This window comes from Neofelis nebulosa, chromosome 13 (genome assembly GCF_028018385.1).
Source record: "Neofelis nebulosa isolate mNeoNeb1 chromosome 13, mNeoNeb1.pri, whole genome shotgun sequence".
Classification (NCBI taxonomy): domain Eukaryota; kingdom Metazoa; phylum Chordata; class Mammalia; order Carnivora; family Felidae; genus Neofelis; species Neofelis nebulosa.
Window position 1 is genome coordinate 3,022,026 of NC_080794.1, and position 24,525 is coordinate 3,046,550.

Genomic DNA, 24,525 nt, shown 5'->3' on the forward strand with positions numbered 1-24,525 from the left:
TGTTGACTGTAAATATTCTAAATACATTGGAAAATGTAACATACACTCATTTACCCACCACTGAGATTAAACAAACATTAGCGTTTCCCCCACTTATTTTCCTAAACGAGTAAGCACACATTTCAGATGCAGGCAGACTTCTCCCCTTCTGTCCTTGCCCCTCCTCCCTCCCTTTAGAAACAGTCTTTCCCCTTCTCATCCATCACAGTTCACCTCTGTGAACCGTATGGTCCAGCTGGCCTCATCTTTTCCCTGGAGTTTCATCCTTCCCTTTTCCCCTTGAGGCCCAGTTCACTTTCTGCCTCTTCCAGGAAGCTTTCCACCTAATCACTTGTTTTCCTAAATCGCTACCTAACTTACTGTCTCCACTGTGCCCTTGGAGACGGTATCTGCCTGTGACAGTCTTTACGTAACAGTTTGATCCTCCTGGATTTCTTTCTTTCTTTCTTTCTTTCTTTCTTTCTTTCTTTCTTTCTTTCTTTCTTTCTATTTCTTTCTTTTTTTCTTAGTTTATTTTTGAGAGAGAGAGAGAGACAGAGTGTGAGCAGGGGAGGGGCAAAGAGAGAGGGAGACACAGAATCTGAAACAGGCTTCAGACTCTGAGCTGTCAGCACAGAGCCGGATGTAGGATTTGAATTCAGAATGGCAAGATCATGATCTGACCTGAAGTCAGATGCTTAACCCACTGAGCCACCCAGGCACCCCCTAACACTGGATTTCTATTTTCAATAGTAATTTTTCATCTTGTTTTATATTGGAGTTGATTGTCTGGGTGTACTTCCTCTCTTTTGGTAACGACATTGGAAATAAGGTCTGATACTTAGTTTCATTCATTCCTTCGTTCATTTATTCATTCTGCAGGTCTCAAATGAATGCCTGCTTATACGCTGCAGGAATTGTTTTAAGCACTGAGGATACGGGTGTGAACCCAACTGACAGTTGCTGCAGTGGTGGAATTTATATTCCCGTGGGGGTAGAGAGAAATTACCTGAATAACAGAAGTGTCAAGGTGGATAGTGCTTAGGAGAAAAAAGAAGAAGGGATAAGCCTAAAGAGAGTGAGGATAATCTATGTCGGATGTCCTTTAAATACACGTATCTCCTATATGTTCCACCTCACTGCTAAACACAGTGCTCTGTGCATAGTTGTTGGATTGCACAGTGTAGCTGAATAGATCATATTTGATTACTGCCTGTGAAATGCTACCCTGTGTAGACCATCCTGTGTACATTTTCATTCTTTCCTGCTAGGAGGAGCACATCTGGGTTGTTCCTTCACCCTATCTATGCAGTATGGAGATGTGCACTATGGAAATAACAGATTTTAGTACTAGCCAAAGTAGAGCGTAATTAAGGAGGAGAAATCTGCTTCCTAGCAACATGTTAATTCCACAGTCAAATGGAACCAATCTGGCATCATGTTTCCCACTGTTGTTGAGCCTTTGGGCTGATGGAAGGCTCACTGTTTCACCGTGTTCCTATATTTGGTGGTATTGAACTATGATCCCAAGAAGACCAATGTCTTCTTTCTAATTCTTCCAGCCTCCGGGAACGGATAAAAACCCTCAACTTGTCACTGAAGGAACTCACCGCTAAGGTAAGTACCTTTCTGTGCCCACTTTCTAAAGAAGTCTCTGAAGTTATCTTTCAACTTATGTGATATCTAGCTCACATGAAATTCTGTGTCTAGCTGATGGCTCCACAAGAAGTGTAGACTTTACAAAGCCATCCTACAGGCCAGGTGATGAGGCCAAACAGCCGGGAGCGAGGGCTGCTCCGTGGTGGGGGTCCTGGCTTGTGGTCCCCCAGTGATTGATTGGTTTGGCCTTTGCTTCACCAGGAACTGTCAGTGTTAGGGGACAGAAATGAGTGCTTCTGGGTACCCTCAAATGCTTTTGCATGAAGAGGCTTTGGGGATGGGAGTAATCCAAGAAATCAATTGCTTTTCTTCCAGGAGGACAGGGTTCAGGGATCTGCACAAACAAGTTTGGAAAAGGCGTAGCAGGTGTTTATGTTCTAAATTTTTAAGTTGAGTTCAGAGTCATTTTGTCCATTTTCACTGCCACGTATACTTCGTATCAGGCCTTCAGTTGGTGTGGAGAGAGCATACTCCTGCATTATTCCCTGGGAGCACACAGTCAATTAAATAGTCAATGTCGTGGTTAGTTAGGGTAACCACAGTTTACAAAACAGAATCCTTCCCTGCAGAGATAGTTATATGTGACCGAGAAGGATCAATTACTCTGTGAACTACTACACGTGTGGCACAGAACTGGGTAGGAATTGTTAATTATTTGTGTTAAGTCTGGGAGCCAGGGGTAGTTATGAGATGACCAGGATGTAAAAAGAATGGGTTTCAGAGCAAAGAGCAAAGCAGATAAGAATCCACTGTCCTGGAAGAAATGGTTTTTTTTTCATTTTCAGTGCCCAGGGGAGGTCAGGAAGACCTGCCAAGGGACTCACAGATCACCACAGCTGAGCTGAGACTGGGGCTGTGTTGTCGGCAGAAGTGTCCACAATTATTCTGGCTCTCTTTTTTTCAGTTTTTGTGTCTGTTTCCAGAAACAAACCAACCAAACAAACAAACAAACAAAAATATAACAACAACAAAAAAAAAAATCCAAAACTAAAGCCAAACCAAAAACCGTGAAATGGTTTTGCTACAAAATCACACCCCAGTGGTTTGATGGGTGGTTATGTCCTGCCAGAAGGTTTGCCTGGAGAAGAGCAAGATGAAATTTGAGGCACTGCTTTATCGGGAGCCACGCCAGGAGCTGAATCCCCCTGGTAGGACTCTGGTAAAGGGCTTTTGTCATGTGTTCTCATACTGTATGTGCTGAGAGACCTTCTTTCCTGCTCAAGGGAGACTGGCTCAGTTTACCCACGTTGTCACGCGAAGCAGCAGGGAAGGTGCTAGAGGGCGTACCTTGTATGTTTCGGTGATGTTGCCGACCAGTGTTCATGTTCTATGGATGTTTGCCAGGTGACCTCCAGGGGGAGCCACTGGGGAGGTGAGGAGAGGCCCCAGCTTCCTGCACGGGGCAGGGGGTAGGAGGATTCCTTCTCCTGGATTTTCTGATGTAAATATGTGCCATTTATCAGGTGCATCCTAATTTCTTTTAATTAATTAATTAATTAATTGAGAGAGAGCGAGAGAGCAAGCACTAGTGGGGGGAAGGGGCAGAGGGGCAGAGAGAGAGAAAGAAAGAGAGAGAGAGGATCTCCAGCAGGCTCCACACTCAGTGCGGAGCTCAGTTCAGGACTCGATCCCGTGATGCTGGGATCTTGACCTGAGCCGAAATCAAGAGTTAGACGCTCAACCAACTGAGCCACCTAGGCGCCCCAGGTGCATCCTAATTTTTGCCCAGAATTAAAAGGTGGAATCACTCCAGTGTTTGGGCTTATTGAGTATTGGAGCATGCTGTGTGTAATCTGAACGAGTCCCTGCCCCAGCAGTGAGCATGCAGGTGTGCCAATGACAAAATACGCATGGTGTTTATGTATGAGTGTGTTTTACGGGACATTTTATACTGTGCACACACATATTGACATACGCACATGATAGTAGGATTTGTTGATAATCTCCAGCTACTGTGAAAGCTCTTGGATTTGCCCAAATGCTGAAAGTGATTGGCTTTGTTTGCATACTTGCTCTCACGCACTGACAAAAAAACTTATAATCCCCTTGCTTTTCCATAAGATTAAGGAATTCATATCTAAGATTTTAAAGTGTAAATCTGAAAGCTCTATTTGGTAATGAGTTCCTCAGGGTCCAATTTTATCTGGAAATTAAAAGGAGATGCAGATTTTCCGGGGCGTGTATGTGTGTATAGGTGGGTGTGTACGTGCACACAGCCATGATTGTGTACGTGTGGGGGGGGCATAGATGAGTCCACACAGAATTGAAACAAAACTGCTCAGTCACAAAAAAACAACTTTGCACTCTGGACTCGACTGACTCAACACCTTGAGGTAAAAATTGCAGCTTGGCCCAGTTTTCTTCCTTCAGTATGTTAGACACATAGACCTGATATTGTTTTGATTCCTCCCCCAAAGAGAGATGGGGCCTTCCTTCATTCATTACATTCCTTTGACTCTAATGGTTACCCACACCAGGTAATTAAAGGATAAATGAGATGGAAGAAATAGTTGGAAATAAATGGAATAGCTGGAGATTGGTAGATATTCGATTACATCCAGCAGTGCCTGAAAGAAGGTACATTGCAATTTAATAAGATTTAGAGAAGCTGTTTCATATTAATAGTGACAGCTTGAAGGATAGGTTTGCTCAACAAAGGAGAAACTGGCCCAATTATGATTAGCAGAAACTGTTACCAAAATCAGAAAGACTGGACGGACTTTGGATGAGACATAAGAATCACAGCACGTGTTACGGACTTAGCAGCAGTGTTCTCGGACCTCCGATGACATTCTTAGATGGATGGAAAGGGATGAGCCATCGTCGGGCACTGGGCCAACCTGAGACCGGGTGCTGGGAGGAGGAATCCAGAGCATCTTCTTTTGAAGAACCAGTTCTGACTTCCTGACAAATGTCAGGACCACCGTGAGGGTCTAGGAATTAATCACTTGGGACATGGGGACGCTCATCCCCGCTGATTCCAGCTTTGGTGTAGAGGCCACCACGCTGTTGCCTTCATCAGAGAATGAGTTTTATAAAGAGATCTGGGAAATTACAGCTGCTTATGGAAAAGAACATATTTAAGGCCATGAAAGAAATAGTATAATGTTTTAGGCAGGATGGGTGAGGTCTGCTTTGATTCCAAAAATAATTTCAATTTAAGTCTAAGATAAGCACAACAATTAAAGTCGATGGTATCTAGCAAGATCTAGATTCTTCTGGGGAAATTAAATTTTGTATTTTCTCTGGGCTCTGTGAACCCAAGTGGGTTAATTTTAGTCTTTGAATGGAACCAGATTTTTAGCAAGAAGAGGGGGACGTTTCTAGGTAACATCCTTTGTGGAACACCCAAAATGTCTCTGTACACATGTTCATTGTTATTCAACTGAGCTGTGTGCTTTTGTTGAACTGGATGTTTTTCTAGGTAGCTCACTTATCTGAGTGTAGATATCAATTGAATATGGAGTTTTTGCTTTTTATTTTTTTAATGTTTATTTATTTTGAGAGAGAGAGAGAGAGAGACAGAGTGTGAGCAGGGGAGGGGCAGAGAAAGAGGGAGACACAGAATCTGAAGAAGTCTCCAGGCTCTGAGCTATCGGCACAGAGCCTGACATGGGGCTCGAACTCATGAACCATGAGATCACGACCTGAGCCGAAGTCAGATGCTTAACTGACTCAGCCACCCCGGCGTCCTGGGGTTTCGCTTTAAATAAAAGAAAAGAAATGTGATGTTTCAGTTTCAAAGAAAGTAAAAGATAACCTAAGACATTTGGAAAAGGAATGTGAGATTTAACATTTTTGCTGTTTTTGAAAGAGCAAAGAAAGAACATAGGAAGTGTTTGGAGCATCCTGGAAAAAGACATAATAAAACTTATAGAGCTCATTGAGGTCTCCTTGTCTATTTTTCAAATATGACTTGCCAGCAACTATCTGCCCTTAAAGTTTCATTAGACAACATCTACTAGTAATTAGCCTGCCGCTCTGCCCTTGATCTCAATTGCTGTGCACCTTTACTTACTGTTTACTGTGTACCAGACACAGAGCAAAGTCCCTGCTCACAGACAGCTTGCATCCTAGGGGACAGAGATTCTAGAAAAACTGAGGCACAGAAACAAATAGTGTCAGCTGGAGAAGTCACTATGGAAAATCATCATGCAGGGTGAAGACGGGAGGGTTGAGGGGGTTGCCATCGTACATGGCTCATCAGCCGGGCCTTTCTTCCAGCCAGTGTGTGAGCAGAGGCCGGAAAGGTGTGAGTGGGCTAAGTCACTTGGGTCAAGAGTATTTCAGGCGGGAGTAACCCTGAGGAGGGAGTGGGCAGAGTGGTGAGGTTATTGTGGTTTGTGGTTGCACTTTGGTGTGTTAACTCTTGTCATTTTTGTGTTTAGATGTGGTGAAGGTATAGGACCTAATGCTTGAAGTGTGCCCCCGATGCCCACTTTATTTAGTCCTCCCCCTTCCCTTCCTTCCGTCTTCCCTCCTCCCTTCTTTCCTCTTTTACTTCTTTCTGTTTACGTTGCTTGCTTTTAAAGAACTCTCCTTCAGTCACTCTTTACCACCCCTCTTAATTACTTGCAGACGCAGAAGCCTCTGGCCGGCTGCTCCATTGCTTTCTGAGTTTTACCTGAGTAAACGATGGTTCATGGCCATTTTTCTCCTTCTAGGTGTGTATGAGCGAGAGAATCTGCAGCACTCTCAGGAAGAGAGTAAATGATATTGAAATCCAACTGCCGGCGCTGCTTGAAGCCAAAATGCTAGCCGTATCAGGTAACTGAACTCGGTGCAGACACTGAAGCAGCTGAACGGCGTAGTGACGGCTGCCACCACACCCGGGCTCCGTCCTCGAGTAACCTCCTCCCCATAACCCATATCAGACTTGGACATTTCAGAGCTTTTGTGGGAAGTTTCACTAAAACTCATGGAGTAAATGGGCACCACGCCCATCTTGTAAAGGGATGGATAAGACTCTTAAAACTGCATATACACAGGGGCACCGGGGTGGCTCAGTCGGTTAAGCATCCGACCTTGATTTCGGCTCAGGTCATGATCTCACGGGTTCATGAGTTCGAGCCCCACACGGGGCTCTGGGCTGACAGTGTGGACAGAACCTGCTTGGGATTCTCTCTCTCCCCCCTCTCTCTGCCCCTCCCCCACTCATGCTGTCTCTTTTTCTCTCAAAATAAATAAACTTAAAAAAACAAAACTACATAGGCACATGTAATAAAAGATAAGTTATCAGTAAACACATTTATCAGTGTTTACACAGTGTAAACAGTGTACCATGTTTTGGACTCCCCAGTTTCTGTTTCTTTATGAGTTGAGAGACTAGAGTTAATCCTCATGCCATATAATTCTAGCAGATGCTTGTATAGCATTATGTAGCTGCAGAGGCTCCATGAAGCTTGTTGGATGTGGTCAGCCCCTTCCTATAGGAAGAGAAAACGATGACATGAGACAAGGTGATGTAATCATTCAACATACTAGTCAGAGATATTAGATTTCTGGAGGATTCTCAGTGGATCATAATCCCTCCTTAATCTGGTGGTTATTAGGAATATATTTTCCCATCAATTAGTAGGTCGAAAACACAAGTCTCTGAAAATAGTATCTTACCCTGTCATTTGAAGAATGCTTTTAAATGTTCCTCTATATATTTTTTAAGTTTATTTATTTATTTTGGCAGAGACAGAGATAGCATGAGTGGGGGAGGGACAGAGAGAGAGGGAGACAGGGAATCCCACTCAGGCTCCATGCTGTCAGCTCAGAGCCTGACTTGGGGCTCACACTCATGAAACCGGGAGATCATGACCTGAGCTGAAACCAAGAGTCAGACCCGTAACTGACTGAGCCACCCAGGTACCCCTCCTGTGTGCTGTTATTTTATTCTATGTTCACAACAGCTGTATGAGGTAGGTGGGAGAGATACTGAGGTCCCAGTGAACAGATCAGGAGGTTGAGGGTATATCTGTTGGTTAAGTTCACTCAGTCAGCTCAGTGGTGGCAGAGCAGGGACTCAAGTCCAGGTGTGACAAATGGAGGTTTTTTTTTTTTTTTATTAATTTTTTTATGTTTACTTACTTTTGAGAGAGAGAGAGACAGAGACAGAGCATGAGCAGGGGAGGGGTAGAGAGAGAGGGAGACAGAATCTGAAGCAGGCTCCAGGCTCTGAGCTGTCAGCGCAGAGCCTGACGCGGGGCTTGAACTCATGAAACGCAAGATCATGACCTGAGCCGAAGTCAGATGCTTAACTGACAGAGCCACCCAGGTGCCCCGACAAATGGAGTTTTAATCTAGTTATATAATGGCATCCTTCAAGTATTCTCTGAGTTTTATAGGTTGAGTGAGCCTCCAGCTCAGCAGATTCAGAAGAATCATAAAAATTTAACGAAAAGGTATAATAATTACATGTATGGGTTTTAAATGGCATTTTAAGAAGGAATACAATAATTGGCATCTTCTGGTATTCAGATCATTAAACAACTAATGTTGGCAGTTAACGAGCAATTTGGTTCCTGATGCAGTCAGGCGTATTATTTACAACCAGTGCAACATCGAAATGTGAATGTGGGGCTTGGGTCTTAACAGCTTCACATGCCATTTACTTGGAATTATGGCCCCATTTGCTAAGAGAAAAAAAAGAAGATTGAACACAATCTTGCTTCTGAGTTAGTGTTTTTGCCATTCTTAATCCATATATCTTCCTGAGGAATACAGGTGGATGTGTCTCTATTAAGCCCAAGGGAGGAGATGTATCATTCAGGAGGCAGAGATATCCCTCTTTCAAATGTGAGTAATCTCTTTTTAGAATCCCGAGGAAAATTCTTGAGATGGTATATTGTATATGGGGCCTGGGTTTTGTGCTTAGTTCTTTGATCAGCTGAGAAAATCGGTGAGGTCTGATCGGAGACTTAGCTGGGATGGGAGCTTACCTTCTTACCTCTCTGTTTCCGGATGACAGTGCAGGCCCTTGGCTAACAGACTTTCCAGCCAATGGGGTCTCCTCACCGGCCGTGCCAGGGCCAGGGTGGTCATCATTCTTTTGCGTCTTTTGCACACAATGTGGTTTCTGTTTCCTTTTGATCTATACTCCACAGCGGGGGTGGGGGTGGGGGAACCTGAGCAGGGAAAAGGCACTTCCCTCAGGATCCTGACAGGACACTTCCAGTCCATTCAGAATGGCAAATCCTCACTCCTTTAGGCAAAAGCCATGACGTACCTCTCCAAGAGAAGCCTTCCTCCATTTTGGGCCATCTGTGAGAACGCTGAGGGGCAGAGCCCTTGGGATTCTTGGACGCACTCTTGAATGAAGAGGGTCTTGGGAGTGTGTTTAAGATTACCAGGGGGCCTTGTGTCTGTCTGAAAGTTTCTATGATTCACCATGTTAGATCTCCCACCCTTGATTTGATCTATAGACTGAGACCTTCTCTTCCTTCAAGAATCATTTGCTATCTCCAGAGACTAGGAATAAGAAAGTAGTTTTATTTTCAGATTCAGCAAATCCTAGCACCTTCATATTGAATGATGTATTCTTTAACTCACTTCTCTTTTCTTGCACTGTATCCTAGGCAGTGACAGGAAGCCAGTGGGCATGTCTGCATTCTGCCTGGAGTCTCCTTGGCCATATGACTAAATTTAATAGGAAGTTTTTATTTATATTTATTTATTTAAAAATTTTTTTTAACTTTCATTCATTTTTGAGAGACAGAGAAAGACAGAGCATGAGCGGGGAAGGGGCAGAGAGAGGGAGACACAGAATCCAAAGCAGGCTCCAGACCCTGAGCTGTCAGCACAGAGCCTGACGCAGGGCTCAATCCCACGAACTGTGAAATCATGACCTGAGCCGAAGTCGGATGCTTAACCGACTGAGCCACCCAGGCGCCCCATTATTTATTTATTTTTATTTAGACAGAGTGTGTGTGTGCAAGAGGGGGGCGAGGGGCAGGGAGAAAAGGAGAGAGAGAATCCCAAGCAGGCTCTGTGCTGCCAATGCAAGCCTGCCTTGAGGCTTGATCTCACAAACCATGAGATCATGACCTGAGTCGAAATCAAGAGTCAGACGCCTAACCCACTGAGGCTCCCAGGCACCCCAGGAAGTTTTTCTATACTCCTTCAGTTGGTAATGTTACCAAACTTTCTGTCACTACGTGGCAAGGATCCCCTTTCTTCCAGCTTCCAATTATATTTTTCTTGCTTCCATTTTAGCCTGCACCAAGGCCTGTCGAGGCTTCTGCCTGCCACCTGGTGCAAGCATCAGGGCCTCAGATTTTAGGGTCTGTTCCAGCAGCGTTCAGATACCAAACTCTGTTCTCTGTTCTCAATTATCAATTGTTGTGTAATAAATCAACCTCAGGATTTAGTGACTTAAAGCATCACTGACCTTTCATTTTGCCCAGGAATCTGCAATTTGGGTAGGCCTTGGCAAGGACAGCTAGAGTGACTCAACTGGGGCTGGAGAATCCACTTTCAGACAAGGGAGCCAAAACAGATGAACATATGGGAAGGAAAAAAAAGAGAGGGAAACAAACCACAAGAGACTGTTAGTGATAGAGAACAAACTGAGGATTGGCAAAGGGAGGTGGGTGGGGGACGGGTACTAAGGAGGGCACTTGTGATGAGCACTGGGTGTTATATGTAGTGATGAACCACTTGAAACCAGTGTTGAACTGTAAACTAACTGGAATTTGAAATTTTTTTTAAATGTTTATTTATTTTTGAAAGAGAGACAGAATGTAAGTTGGGAGAGACAGAGAAAGAGAGAGAGAGAGAGAGAGAATGAATATGAAGCAGGCTCCAGGCTTTGAGCTGTCAGCACAGAGCCCGATGTGGGGTTTGAACCCATGAGCTGTGAGATCATGACCTGAGCCAAAGTCAGATGCTTAACTGACTGAGCCACCCAGGTGCCCCTTAACGAACTAGAATTTAAATAAAAATTTGAACTAAAAAAAGGGGGGGGGGAGTAGCCCAGCCTGGACAAGGGCTTCTTAACCTCTTTGTGACCCTCACTGAAAACTCTGTCCTCTGCCCCACAGATTGATTGCTTTGGCCCCTTGCTAGGCTGCTGCTGCTTGGGAGGCAAGGTGAGGGGATGGCCCTCACCTTGTGTGGTGGGTACGGCTGATCTGGGCTCTGTGGTTAAGATGTCAACATCAGAAGTTCGGGCCTATCTCCTTTAACACCACTCTGGACCCCTGCCCGGCTGCTGGCTTCTAGGGATGAGCCCTGTGCCTTAACTCAGTCCAGTCCCACCCTCTGCACGCATGCCTCCCTTCTTGTAGCTGTGGCCTCCTCAATGCTCCTTCAATTCCCAGGACTTTTCAGGCCCAGACATAGAAGGTATTTAAGTAGTGTGGTACTCATGTGTAAGTCTCAGCAGCAAGCATCCTTCCTGCATGTTGGCCTCTGGGTCTGCACCACTGCTGGGGCCCAGTCCTTGGATGGGTCCCCAGGTCCTGTAACTGGGCTCTGTCTCTATCTGTGCTCTGTAACCTGATTAGCATCCCAGTCTTCCTCTGGCACAGGGCCTGCCATGCTGTGACCATTTCCCCTCCGCTAGGATCAAAGCCTGGCTCTCTGATGCCCCCCTTCTGATACTGCTCTGATGTTGACATTTTGTGCGCGTTTCTGGCTCCAGCCTTTCTCTCCTTGCATCATCCACTGTTATTGATGGTGTCCATCTGTTGAGTCACTCTCCTCTGTTTTTCTTGGGCTTTGCCTGATGCCTGGCCCTTGGGAGACAGTCGGTGAGACTAATTATGTTAAGAAAAAATGGACCTCATTTGTTGATTGCTGATCCTCAGAATCTGTTATTTTCACACCTCCCTTGGGTCTTCCCTCAGTTTGTGGTATGTTTTCTTTCCCACCTGCCTCCCGTTATTTGTTTCCAAGGAACAAATAGTTCAGATAATCATTTATTCTTAAGTAGCATGTCAAGATGTCTATGGTACTCCAAGCCAATTTTTTTAGACGATGGTTCTATCCAATTCAACTTTTCCTTTACAGAGAATAAAAATTAGCTGCACTAATGGTGTCTAAATGGAAGGCTATCTAGATATCAACTAGATTTTCCAGATAAGCGTAAAATATTTCGCTGTCTCTAAAAAAATTAGATCAGTGACTGGAGGGGATGATAGGCCCAGCAGAGATTTTTCAAAGATGGTATCTATCCAGTGTGGAAATAAACAAGACTCACCGAATGAGAAGTGAAAGCTCTTTCAGCGGTTACTACAACAAGGGAGTCGGCCACCATCACCTGCGTTTTGGTAGAGACTCAAAGACGGGCGGAGGAGTGGGAAAGCTTTGTAGTGGGGAAAAGGGAAGGCTTCAGGTGTGCTCTGACTGGAGGCTGGGGATACTAGAGGCAGGCTACTTACAGCAGCCTGTGTGATTGGTTAGGGGGCATGTTTGGCTCTCTCTGGCTGGAAGCAGGGACAAAAATTAGGGAAGCTCTCAGTTATTAATACAATCCTGCCATCTTGGACCAATTGTTACAGAAGTGACTTTTTTGTTTCCTGGATTGTTACTAGAAACAGCAACCTGGCTTCCTACAAGCCTGCCTTATAGCAGCCTGGGTCCTGGACTGGTTGTTGTAGATATGGGGGTTCGTTTCCTGGACAGGTTCTGCAGGCTGTGGGTCAGAGTGCTCTTTCTAGAAATGATCTGGCCATTATCTGTTTGTATATTCAGCCTCTCACCAGGTACTACGCTTTCTCAAGCTGTTACAACCATGTGTACTTGAGCTTGGCATTCCCCAAAAGATATTCGTTGTGCCAGAAAAAAGATGCAGGACTCTATTACTTTTGGAGTTTGATGATTTTCAGCACTGGCTTTCTTTCTTTCTTTTTTTCCAGTAAAGAAGGATAGGTGAAATTTGAGTACATAAACATGAATAATTTTAGGAGGATCGTTACAGATGGAAATGTCTGTGGGCCTATGCAAGTGCTGTGTGTGTGTGTGTGTGTGGCTTCCCCCTAAAGTCACGTGAGGCCTAGAGACTGGGTGACACAGCCTACAGGATTCATTCTCCAGCTGCCTTTGTACTCCCTCCCTTTATGGATGATTTGTGGCCACATTTTCACGTTTTGACCAAGTGACTTACTGAGCTGTATTAGCAACCAGTGTGACCTTGGAAGAACCCAGTTCAAATTCAGTAACCTCCTGTGGAATCTTAGAACTCCAAAACTTTGCGACCTTGGGAAGGTCACTCTCTGGGTCTTAGTTTCTTCAACTGGAAATCAGGGACAGTCATTATAAGGTCCCCATCCTGGCTTGTTGAGAAGGCTAAATGAGACTATTCCTATAACAAGATTCCTGTAATCTATAAAATCAGACTCTCAAAAAATGACCTAAAAAAAAAAAACCCAGAGATACTGTGAAGTAGAAGAGGGAGATATTTAAGTTTAGGATACAGCATAAAATTAGAAGGAACAGAGTGGGTAAAATCAGTTTTGGCTTTGGCATTAACCCGGGTTTTTTTTTTTAATTTTAAATATTTATTTATTTATGTTGAGAGAGAGAGAGAGAGAGAGAGAGAGAGAGAGAGAGAGAGAGAAGAGGGGCAGAGAGAGAGGGAGACAGAGAATCCCAAGCAGGCTCTGCTCTGTCAGTGCAGAGCCCGATGAGAGGCTTGATCTCACGAAACTGAAATTATGACCTGAGCCAAAATCAAGAGTCAGACTCTTAACTGACTGAGTCACCCAGGTGCCCCTCACCTGGAGGTTTTTAATTATGGCATTTGTAGAAGAAACGACTTTGACAGGTTCTCTAAAAAATCTCTGTGAAGGCCCAAGTACTGTTCTCTTGCTGAAGAGCAGCCTGGTGTATGTGTGGGATGATGGCAAAGGCAGGACATGCACAAATCCTCCTGTGGCATTTAGGAAAGGGCCCATTAGAGTCACAGAGATTGGGGTCATGGGGTCACTGATGGGACTCCCTTCAGGGATCAGCGTTTACTTTTCTGTATTTTCATCACAGAGCTCTTCGCCAGTTTCAGTAATGAAGGAGGGCTAAATCAAGCAGGATTTACCTCATGGGCTTGGATCTGAGACCAAAATGCTTATAAAATATTCACCGGGGGCAGTGTAGCATTTTCTCATGGCTTCGGTTGCGATATTAACTGTCTCTCTGGGAATTCACACTCTTTCTGCATATATAAAATTTACATGTCTGTCACTATGCATTTTCCCTCAGGATCAAGGAAGGGACCCAGGTTTTAATTAATGATCTCTTTCATGTTTTATTAAGGCGCTCGGTCTCTAGAGCTTTCTGTGAGTTGCAGGGGTATCTGAGGATGTATTTCCTATAAATCCAGCAAAGCTTCTATGCAGGCACTTGCCCTGTGTAGTCTTTTCTGGTTTGTTTTTAGGCGTCTTTTCTCCCTGAACTGTTTGTAAGAGGAGATTACACACTGGGGTATATTTTGCCTGGTGTCTCTGGGGACACAGGTGGTGCCCACTTCACTTTTCATCACCTCTCTTGCTTGAAAATATGCCCCAGCAGAAAGGTTGGGGCTCCCTGAGCCCAGCCATGGAAGGGACATTTGAAAGCATCACCCTGTGCTCGTGGCTGCCCTGCCTAGAGGCAGTCACACCTCTGGGCTGGTCTTCCCAAAACCACCCATGGAACATGGCATGTCCCTTGAGGTTCTTTTTGTTTTTTTGTTTTTTTTTAAAGGATACCTTTTTATTATGGTAAGATAAATATACACATAAAATTTGCCCTTTTAACCATTTTTAAGTTACAGTTTAGTGGCATTAGGTGCATTGACATCATTGTGCAAACATCACCACCATCCAGGGCCAGAACTTTTTTCATCTTCCCGAATGGATACTCCGTACTTACCAAACTCGGGGTTCTTTGTGGAAGTCCACAGGGGCTCCATCCCACAGCGGCCCTGACTTGGTCACTGTTTGGGAAAGAAATCACGGGTCCAGGAAATGGTTTAGTTGTGTTGCTATTTCCAGCTCAAAGCTCATGGAAGTCCAGTCTGCGCTCCTTATCCGGACTTTGTTTTTCCTGAACGGGTCAAGCCCATCAGCTTGGCATCTTGGACCCTCTACCATTTGAATCCAGCTTTTTTGTGGGTCTGGTCTCCATCTTGGCCACATGCCTCATACCACCCTCTGAAGGCAAGCCCTTTCCTCTCTAACCACGTTTCCGTTTTTTCTTTTGGAAACCTTAACATTCTTTCCTCATGAAACCTGCCTCTGTTTCACCTTCTGGAACAGCCTTTTTTCTCTGAGCTCTCCTAGTGCATATTTGTCCACTTCCTAGAATACGGCTTCTCTTCTTTATTTACTGGTACTTCCCGGAGAGCAGGTGGTGTCTTGTTGTCTCCTGCATTTGCCCGCTATAGGGGCAGCCAATAAATAGCATCTCAAAAGATATTTATCCAGTCATGGAATTGGGCACTATGGATTACAGTGACAGAAATGTATGTGCTAGGTGTCCAGAATGGCTTTATTTATTTGTTTATGTTTATTTATTTTTGAGAGAGACAGAGACAGAGACAGAGCATGAGTGGGTGAGGGGCAGAGAGAGACACACACAGAATCAGAAGCAGGCTCCAGGCTCTGAGCTGTCAGCACAGAGCCTGACGTGGGGCTCGAACCCATGGACCGGAGATCATGACCTGAGCCAAAGTCGGACGCTCAACCACCTGAGTCACCCAGGTGTCCCTCAGAATGCCTTTAAAGTGGGACAATATTTTGTCACATTTCTCCCATTTATATCGGGTTGAAATCTGCCTATTAATAATAAAGAAGTAAACAGCATAGTTTATAGTACCGAAGAAGGGTTCTGGAGCTATGTTTGAGTTGGAAACCTGCCCTCCATTTGATTGCTAGGTAACCTCAGCAAGATATTTTTTTTCGTTCGACTTCAGCTTTCCTGATTGTTAAGCAGAGATAACAACTTGTATTTCAGTGAACATAAAATGCACTGTTATTTTATACACTACTAAGAAAGAAAAATCGCTGTCAACTAAACAATGATATGCTTTCTATAACTTCGAATTTTTATTTTATACATATTAAAATAGTTCTTCTCGATGTATTTAGGCTTTTGAAAAGTCACGCATCACTCTTCCAAGAGGAAAATTAATCACTTAAGGTGTTCCTAAAATGTCTTCGTGTTCAGAGTCTGAGTGTTCTGAACCACATTTCAATTCCAAGTGGTCGGAGTTCAGGTTATTTCACACGTTCTCATCCTCTGCAGCAGTGAAACTATTGGTGATGGAAGTCTTTATCCTCTAAGAATAAACTACCGTTTCTATGGGGTTCTATAGGTTTCTGCCAAGCTGCAACACCATTCTTGAAGTTTTAAGTGTCGGTGCTTTCCTGATCTTACAGATCCATTACAATAAATGGCAACAGCCAGGTCCCAAATGATCCTTAAATGGTTTGTACTTTGAGACACCAGGGGATTGCAGATGGTCCTCTAGGCCACCAAGAAAGACAGTCACCCAGTAACAGCTTCATCCAGACTACCTCCTGCCTGATAGCAACTGTAAGAGGCATCACCACTTCAGAGATGTTAACATGTGAAAACCAAAGCGTGCATTTCAGAATAGATAACATAGGACCTAACTTCCTTCATAGGGATGTGGTAAGAGATTGAGGAGAAAAGGCTTGTAGCTTTTATTGTGGAAGCATCACGGAGCCCTCTGGTAGCAATAACTATTATTTACAGAGGGCTCGTTAATGGGATATGTTTCTTAATTGATAGTGTAAGTTTCATGTTAAAATTTTCCCTAATATATTTTTCCTTTTTTGTTGAGGTATGATTTATATTCAGTGAAATGCACAGATCTTCAGTGCCCCATTATAGGAATTTTGACACCTGTTATCTGCAGCCCTATGCAAATATTTTTATCACTCCAGAAAAGCCACCTTTGTGTTCCTTCCCCAGACAGCCTCTGTTCTGATACTTTTCACCATGGATCAGCTTTGCCTGTGTTAGAACTTAATGGAATCATGTGATATGCAGTCTTTTGCGCCTTTTTTCTTTCTTTCTTTCCTTCCTTCCTTCCTTCTTTCTTTCTTTCTTTCTTTCTTTCTTTCTTTCTTTCTTTTTCTTTCTTTCTCTTTCTTCTTTTTTGAGAGATTCCTACATCACCGTGTGTATGAGGCCCTTGTGCCGTTTTGTGGTGGAGTTGTCTTCCGTTGTGTAGATGTGCCTCTGCGTCTGCTTTTCTCCCCTCGATGGGCATTTAGTTTGTTTCATTTGGGCTACCACAGGAGAAGCCACGATGAGCTTTTGAGTACAACTATTTTTGATTACACGTTTTCGTTTCTCCTGGGTAAATACCTGGAAGTAGAATGTTTGGGTCCAGGGGTAGGTGTGTTTTTAACTTTATGAGACATGGACAGAAGTCTCCACAAGGTGGTTGTGCCATTGACCCTCCCATTATGCACAGGAGTCCATAACCTTGGGCTTTGGTGTCATTCACTTGAGCCATTGCAATGGTTTTGCAGTGGCATGAATTTGTATTTTTCTGGTGACTAAGAGACACCGACATGTTGTCATAGGATCACCAGCCCTTTGCATATCTCACCCTGTAAAGTCAGTTGCCTGTTTTTCCATGGGGCCATTTGTGTTTTAATTACTGAGTTGTAGGATTCCACTCCTTCATCAGATAGACATATTGCAAATATATTCTCCCCGTCTGTGGCTTGCCTATTCATTTTCTTAATGGTATTTTTTATGAGTAAAGGTTTTATCATTGTGATGAAGTCCACTTATCTATTTTTTTTATAGGTAGTGTTTTCTGGGTCCTAACCAAAGTTTTGCTTATTCCAAGATCAGAAAGGTATTCTGTATTTTCTTCTAGAAGCTTTATAGTTTTTGCTGCTACAGGTAGCTCTGTGATCTGTCTCTAACGAAATTTTGTGTATGATTTGAACTATGGATCAAGGTTCATATTTCTCCATCTCGCTAGCTAGTTGTTCTATTGCTATTTGTTGACAATACAGTTGACCCTTGAACGACGTGGAGGTTAGGGGTGCCGGCCCCCCCACGCAGTCAGAGTATAACTTTTGACCCTCCCAAAATGTAACTGCTGGTAGCCTACTGTTGACCGGAAGCCTTACCAATAAACATAAACAGTTGATTAACACATATTTTTTATGCAATAGGTATTACATACTGTATTCTTATAATCAAGTAAACTAAAGAAAATGTTATGTAAAAAAATTTTTTGGGGGGCGCCTGGGTGGCTCGGTCGGTTAAGCGTCCGACTTCGGCTCAGGTCATGATCTCGTGGTCCGTGAGTTCGAGCCCCGCGTCGGGCTCTGTGCTGACAGCTCAGAGCCTGGAGCCTATTTCAGATTCTGTGTCTCCCTCTCTCTGTCCCTCCCCTTTTCATGCTCTGTCTCTCTCTGTCTCAAAAATAAATAAACGTTAAAAAAAAAAAATTAAAAAAAAATTTTTTTAATGTTCATTTATTTTTGAGAGAGGGACAGAACATGAGCAGGGGAGGGGCAGAGAGAGAGAGGGAGACACAGAATCTGAAACAGTTTCTAGGCTCTGAGCTGTCAGCACAGAGCCTGATGCGGGGCTCAAACCCACGAGCTGCAAGATGATGACTTGAGCCACCCAGGCGCCCCGAGAAAAGAAAATGTTAAATGTTATTAAGAAAATCACAGGAAAGAGAAAATATATTTGCAGTACTCTACTGTATTTATAAAAAAAATCCATGTGTACATGAATCTACATGTTTTAAACCTGTGTTGTTCAGGGGTCCATTGTACTATCTTTTCCTCATTGACTTACTCTGGCGCTTTGTTGAAAGTCAGCTGACTGTGTGAGGTCTACTTCTGGACCATTCTATTCCATTGATCCGTTTGTCTATCTATTTATCTATATGCCAATGTCATACGGTCGTGAGCTGTAGCTTCAGCATTATTTTGAAATCAAGTAATATATCTCCTCTTCGTTCTACTTCAAGGATTTTTTTTGGCTGATCCGGGCCTTTGCATTTTCCTTTATGTTTTAGAATAAGCTTGTCACCTTCTACAAAAGACCATTATGAGATTTTGACTGGAATTGTATCAAATGAATAGATGAATTTGAGGAAAGTAGAAATGTTAAAAATACTCAATTTTCCAATATATGTATATATAGTTTCTATTTTTCTGATTCCTTTAAGTCTTCTTTAATTATTCTTTCAGGAGTTTTAAAAATGGTTTTCTGTGTGGAGGTCTTCCACATGTTTCTTTAAATTTATCCCTAAGTATTTTGAGTGTTAAAATCTTGTAAATGGCAAAAAAAAAAAAAAAATCTTGTAAATGGCATTCTAAAAGAATTCATATACCACTTGTTGTTGATGTTTAGAAATGCAATTGCTTTTGTATATTGCCCTTGTATCCCGCAATCTTGCTAAATTCAGTGTGTGATATGTTTTACTTAGTGCTTTACAGAATTTCATGTTTATTCTTGAAGCCACCTGTGATGCAGGTGTTAGTACAATCAGATTTTATAAGAAGTTTGCCCTGAAATTGCACATGCCTCTTTCTTTGCTCAAGGTCATGCAGGTTGGGTGACAGGAGGAATAGGATTTGAACTGAGGTCTAGTCTGACTCCAATGGCTTGTCCCTTTCCATTTCTCTTTGACATTTGGATATTTGAATGGCGTGATAGCATGTGGCTTCCCTGGATTTCACTCAGACACTTTTGTGTCACTGTGTTTCACAGGGACACGAATTGGTCAATGGAACGTTTACAGCAGACGAAATGAGAATAAGGCGATAAAGAGACTGGGGGTTTTCTTAGCAGAAGGAGGATAGTCAGTGTTTTCCCGGACTCCTCCACGGAAGACCATTCATGCAGTTGGATGTAGTTGCAAAGCTCAGCCCTCTTTCTCGGTACCGTTGGTGCGCATTAGCTGTTGCTAAATCTTCCACATGTGGGGATGCTGTAAAACTTGTTTTCCCTCCTTCTCTCTTGCAATTTGCTGCAGGAAACCATTTCTGTACAGCCAAGGAGCTCACGGAGGAGATGAGATCACTAACATCCGAGAGGGAAGGGCTGGAGGGACTCCTCGACAAACTGCTGCTGCTGAGCTCCAGGAATGTCCAGAAGCTGGGAAGTGTGAAGGAAGACTACAGCAGACTGAGAAAGGAGCTGGACCAGGGGGAAACTGCCCACGGTAAGTAGTCACTGCCGCCTGGTGAAATATCTACGGTACCAATTGTATTGTGTGGTGGTAGTGTGACCGTCACTGTGAAGGGGGTCCTGGAGCACACGACACTTTTCCTGGACCATCTATTTGGCAGGAGCCTTGGCGAATGGGATAGAATTACTTCTCAGCTTTTGTTTTGCTATTAGCAGGCGATGTCTTTTCTTTTTCTGTCTCCCCCCCTCCCCCCCACCCTGAATTTGCTAATGGCCTTGTGATTATTTAGAGCAATCCCTCCCTTGGCACAGGTCTTGAGAATTTTCTCTGTTTGACAATTATGTTCCTTTTGTTCCTTGGCTCAGTCTTCTGGCTTGCACAATCAGAGACGAAAGCAGGCTGACTCAGAAAACCGAATAAAGACCATGAAGTGGCTCTTCTATGTGTGAGGTTTTCTGAGAGCTTCTTTCCTCAGGAAGAATGATGTAGAAGAGGCCAGTGCTGCCCTAGCTGAAGTGTCTGCCTGTCAGGGGAGTTACTGTGTTCTTTGCTTGTGTTCTTTTCCTGTTCTGGTTGTTAAGAGCAACTGAGGTCACCTTGAGGTTGGTTCCCTGAGGGATGGTCTCAGAAGATGCTGGTTCAGTCCAAATTGATGAAGTGAAAACTTATTTCTTTAAAAACATGTAAAGAATTTACAGTGGTTCAGTTTCTAATCGGAAGAATGAAATCACGAAAAATAAATTCAGATTTACAATATGTTAGACGCTAGAACCTGTTTTTTCACTGGTAAAATGAGGAGAATAATATCTAGTTCATAGGCTGATGAAGTCATGCAGATTAAATGGGGCAACCTCTAAAGATTTTGAGGGTGTGTGTGTGTGTGTGTGTGTGTGTATGTGTGTATGTGTGAGACTGCCCTTGCATTTCTTCTAGGGAGTAAAGGTTGCTGGAAGCCAGAGGTCATACATAGTATATCATGGTCCCTAAATAAATGTTGTTCACTAGAAAAATGAAAGACCTATCTACTAATAAATAGCTATATTTACAGAGTATGCTTATTTAAAAAGAAATAAGAAAAGAATGGGGATGTTAGGTAGCCACATTTGAAATATGGCTATTTGAAAATACTCCACAGATTGAAGTAAATGAAGACTTGTGCTTAAGACTGAATAAAGGGGCCTCCTGAGTGGCTCAGTCAGTAGTTAAGCTTCCAACTTTGGCTCAGGTCATGATCTCCTGGTTCATGCCTTTAAGCCCCTCATTGGGCTCAGTTACCGTTACTATTACTGTTACTTGTTACTGTTACTGTTGTGAAGGTGTTCTTTATGTTTTAGGGTTGGATTTTGCTGGATCAGCTATCCTTTTCCCTGTGCTTTAGACTGAAGCTAAGTTTTAACCAATCTGAGGTGACCTGGCGTTGGGTCAACCAGATTAATAATCTTGGGTCAGTGAGAGTAATGGGAGACAGATAAATAAATAAATCATAAATTCCATAGTAGATTGAAGCTTTTATCCATTGAAATGCAATAAAACTAGGCCAAAGTCCATATTCTGTCTTTTGTTGGCTTTTGAGAGTTAAAATCTAGAGGGAGCTCTAAAAGTAGAGCTTTATTATTTTTTTTTTTTTTAATTTTTTTTTTTTTTCAATGTTTATTTATTTTTGGGACAGAGAGACAGAGCATGAACGGGGGAGGGACAGAGAGAGAGGGAGACACAGAATCGGAAACAGGCTCCAGGCTCTGAGCCATCAGCCCAGAGCCTGACGCGGGGCTCGAACTCACGGACCGCGAGATCGTGACCTGGCTGAAGTCGGACGCTTAACCGACTGCGCCACCCAGGCGCCCCTAAAAGTAGAGCTTTAAATATAGAGCAAATACAGAGGGCCAGTATGCACATGTGTGTATGTACCATGAGCTGACTTTTTTATCCTTAGATAAAATATTTTAAAATAAGACTATTTAAGAAATGAGCAATATGTAGAATTCTTAAAGCAGATTTTGATTTCTAGCTATAGTTGCACCCAGGAAAAAGTCAATTCGGATACCGATGAGCAACTCCATGATGGTCAGGGACCCAGGCTCTTCTCTTCTGTTCATCCACACCCGGGATGTGTGGTCCAAGATGGCTGACACACACACATGTCCTAGGCCAGCCAGGGGTTCTGTTTCTATAGCAAATGGAGAGTTTTGTTTGGTTTCGTGTTTCGTTTCGTTTTGTTTTGTTTTAAGGGAAAGAGAGAGGGAGAGTGAAGCAGGGGAGGGGGAGAGGGGGAGAGGGAGAGAGAAAATCTCAAGCAGTCTCCATGCCCAGAGCAGAGCCCGCCCGACATGGGACTGGATTTCATGACCGTGAGATCATGACCTGAGCCCAAATCAAGAGTTGGATGCTTAACCGACTGAGCCACCAGGCACCCTGAGATTTGCAGTTTTAGGGAACAATTAGCAGTCTGTCTCATACAGAGAACTCTTGATGGAAAGTGCTTTGCTGATCACTTACGATATTATTACATCTATGTCTCTGACTAGACTGAGATCAAAGAAAAGCACTGTGATTAGTTTCATTTGTATTGTCTCAGTATCCAGGGTGGTGTCTTTGAAAATAGTAAATGTGCCATAAATTTTGGTCATTTACATGGGCCAGATGTTAAAATGAAACATACCTTTATTTCTTTTATTCCTTTACTCCTTTACTTTGAATTACAGACCCAGACCTTGGGTCTTTTTTTTTTTTTTTTTTTTTTTTAGTTCTTAAAATTCATTCTAATTTAGTGAGCACAGAGGTAAGTTTGTCTTTCATGGAAGATGCTTGAGTTGTCTGAGTGGGATTTTCAGATGGGGGTGTCAGCAGACAGAACAAGATGATGAAAAAGTACTGAAATGTGCCAGAGTCCTCAAAGGCAAAGAGAGACAGAAATCATCACTGAATCCATTGACTTCTTCTCAGTGACACATAGTCTCTGTGAAGAGATGCAAAGGCTGTGTGTTTTAACCTCTAGCAGCCGTTCTTAAGACTTCGGGAGAACACGTTTGAATTCTGAGCAACTTTACAGTGAAATAGAATGGAAAGCTAAATCTATCTTTCAACCCCTGAATACTTATGGAGATTAGCTATAAACCTTTAATTTTTATGGATTTTAATGTTTTGTTTTTTTTAAGGAGGGTAGGACAAAAAAATCAGTAACTTCTTTAGTTTGCTACACCTGCTTTTCAGAAAAAAGACGACCATGAGATTTATATAACTTTTTCCATCCCTTGTGTATAACTTGGTGATCTGTATTGTACTTTATTAATATTGTTGATTTCACACTATAACTCAGATATAAAGGAAGCAGACGTCAAGGGGAGAGATTTAATCACAGAATAATCAGGGCTAGAATTTTATTTTATTTTTTTTTTTAATTTTTTTTTTAACCTTTATTTATTTTTGAGACAGAGAGAGACAGAGCATGAACGGGGGAGGGTCAGAGAGAGGGAGACATAGAATCGGAAACAGGCTCCAGGCTCCGAGCCGTCAGCACAGAGCCCGACGCGGGGCTCGAACTCACGGACCGTGAGATCAGGACCTGAGCGGAAGTCGGCCGCTTAACCGACTGCGCCACCCAGGTGAGGGCTAGAATTTTAAATAGGACATCATTAGCATGTTAATGAATTTTCCCATTTTATGCCAGCTGCCTGAATGGAAAAGATGTAGCTCAAAAATCTGGCAGGACCTGTGGCCCACTGAGCTGTCAGGAATTCGTGTAGAGGGTCCGTAAAGTACGTAAAGGAGTTTTTTGTGCGAGTATCAAATGGCAGGATTTCGTTTCTACTGGCAGTGATGGCTGGCTCTGTTCAGCTTTAACTCATTTGCCTTTCAATGAGTAAGCACAAATGGAGGGCGGAGAAGGAGCAGTTTTTTAAGTGTAATAAAGTTGGAGTGGAGTCAATTTTTCCGTTATGGTTTGGGGCTGCCACCGGAGATCCCCCTTATCTGCAGTTTTCGTTTTCCAGTGTTTCAGTTACCCACAGTCGACCCCAGTCAGGACAAAGGTGATCCTTCTTCTGACGAATCATCAAAAGATCAGTAGTAGCCTAACCCTACATCACCACGCCTACATCACTCCCCGACTTTATCTTATCACGTCGGCATTTTATCATTTCACATCATCACAAGAAGGGTGAGTGCAGGATAACAAGATGTTTTGAAAGAAAGAGTGAGACCACATTCACAAAACTTTTATTACAGTATATCATTATAATTGGTCTATTTTATTATTAGTTATTGTTGTTCTTTACTTACATGCCTAATTTGTTTTTTTTTAATGTTTATTTATTTGTTTTGAGAGAGAGAGAGAGAGAGAGTGTGCATGCGAACTAGGGAGGGGCAAAGAGAGGAGAAGAGAGAATCCCAAGCTGAAAGCAAGGAGCCTGACACGGGGCTTGATCCCACAAACTGTGAGATCATGACCTGAGCCAAGGCCAAGAATTGGACGCTCAACTGACTGAGCCACCCAGGCGCCCCTTAATGTACCTAATTCGTAAATTAAAGTTTATCATAGGCATGTATGTATACTAAAAACATAGTGTACATAGGGTTCAGTACTCTACATGGTGTCAGACATCCCCTGGGGGTCTTGAAATGCATCTTCTGTGGATAAGGGAAGACCACTGTACCTACCTTTTGCGTTAGATTAGAAAGGTCCTGTGTCCATGCTGACATGATCCTGCCCTGATTTTTGGACTGCCTCATGATTTTTGACCTTGAAATAGCTGATGAAAGGAAGTGTGACATTCCCTAGT

The 24,525-nt window shown here is 43.2% G+C and overlaps 1 protein-coding gene across 5 annotated transcripts in view; it reads left to right on the forward strand.

Annotated features, from left to right (window-relative positions):
• The window catches only part of DISC1 (DISC1 scaffold protein), a 361,779-nt gene that overhangs the window by 138,560 nt on the left and 198,694 nt on the right, over positions 1 to 24,525 (forward strand). For all 5 annotated transcript variants that reach the window (XM_058696150.1, XM_058696145.1, XM_058696148.1 and 2 more), the window contains 3 exons: positions 1,542 to 1,596; positions 6,303 to 6,405; positions 19,592 to 19,780. In XM_058696150.1, the coding sequence (XP_058552133.1) occupies positions 1,542 to 1,596; positions 6,303 to 6,405; positions 19,592 to 19,780 (347 nt within the window). The remainder of the gene's footprint in view (positions 1 to 1,541; positions 1,597 to 6,302; positions 6,406 to 19,591; positions 19,781 to 24,525) is intronic.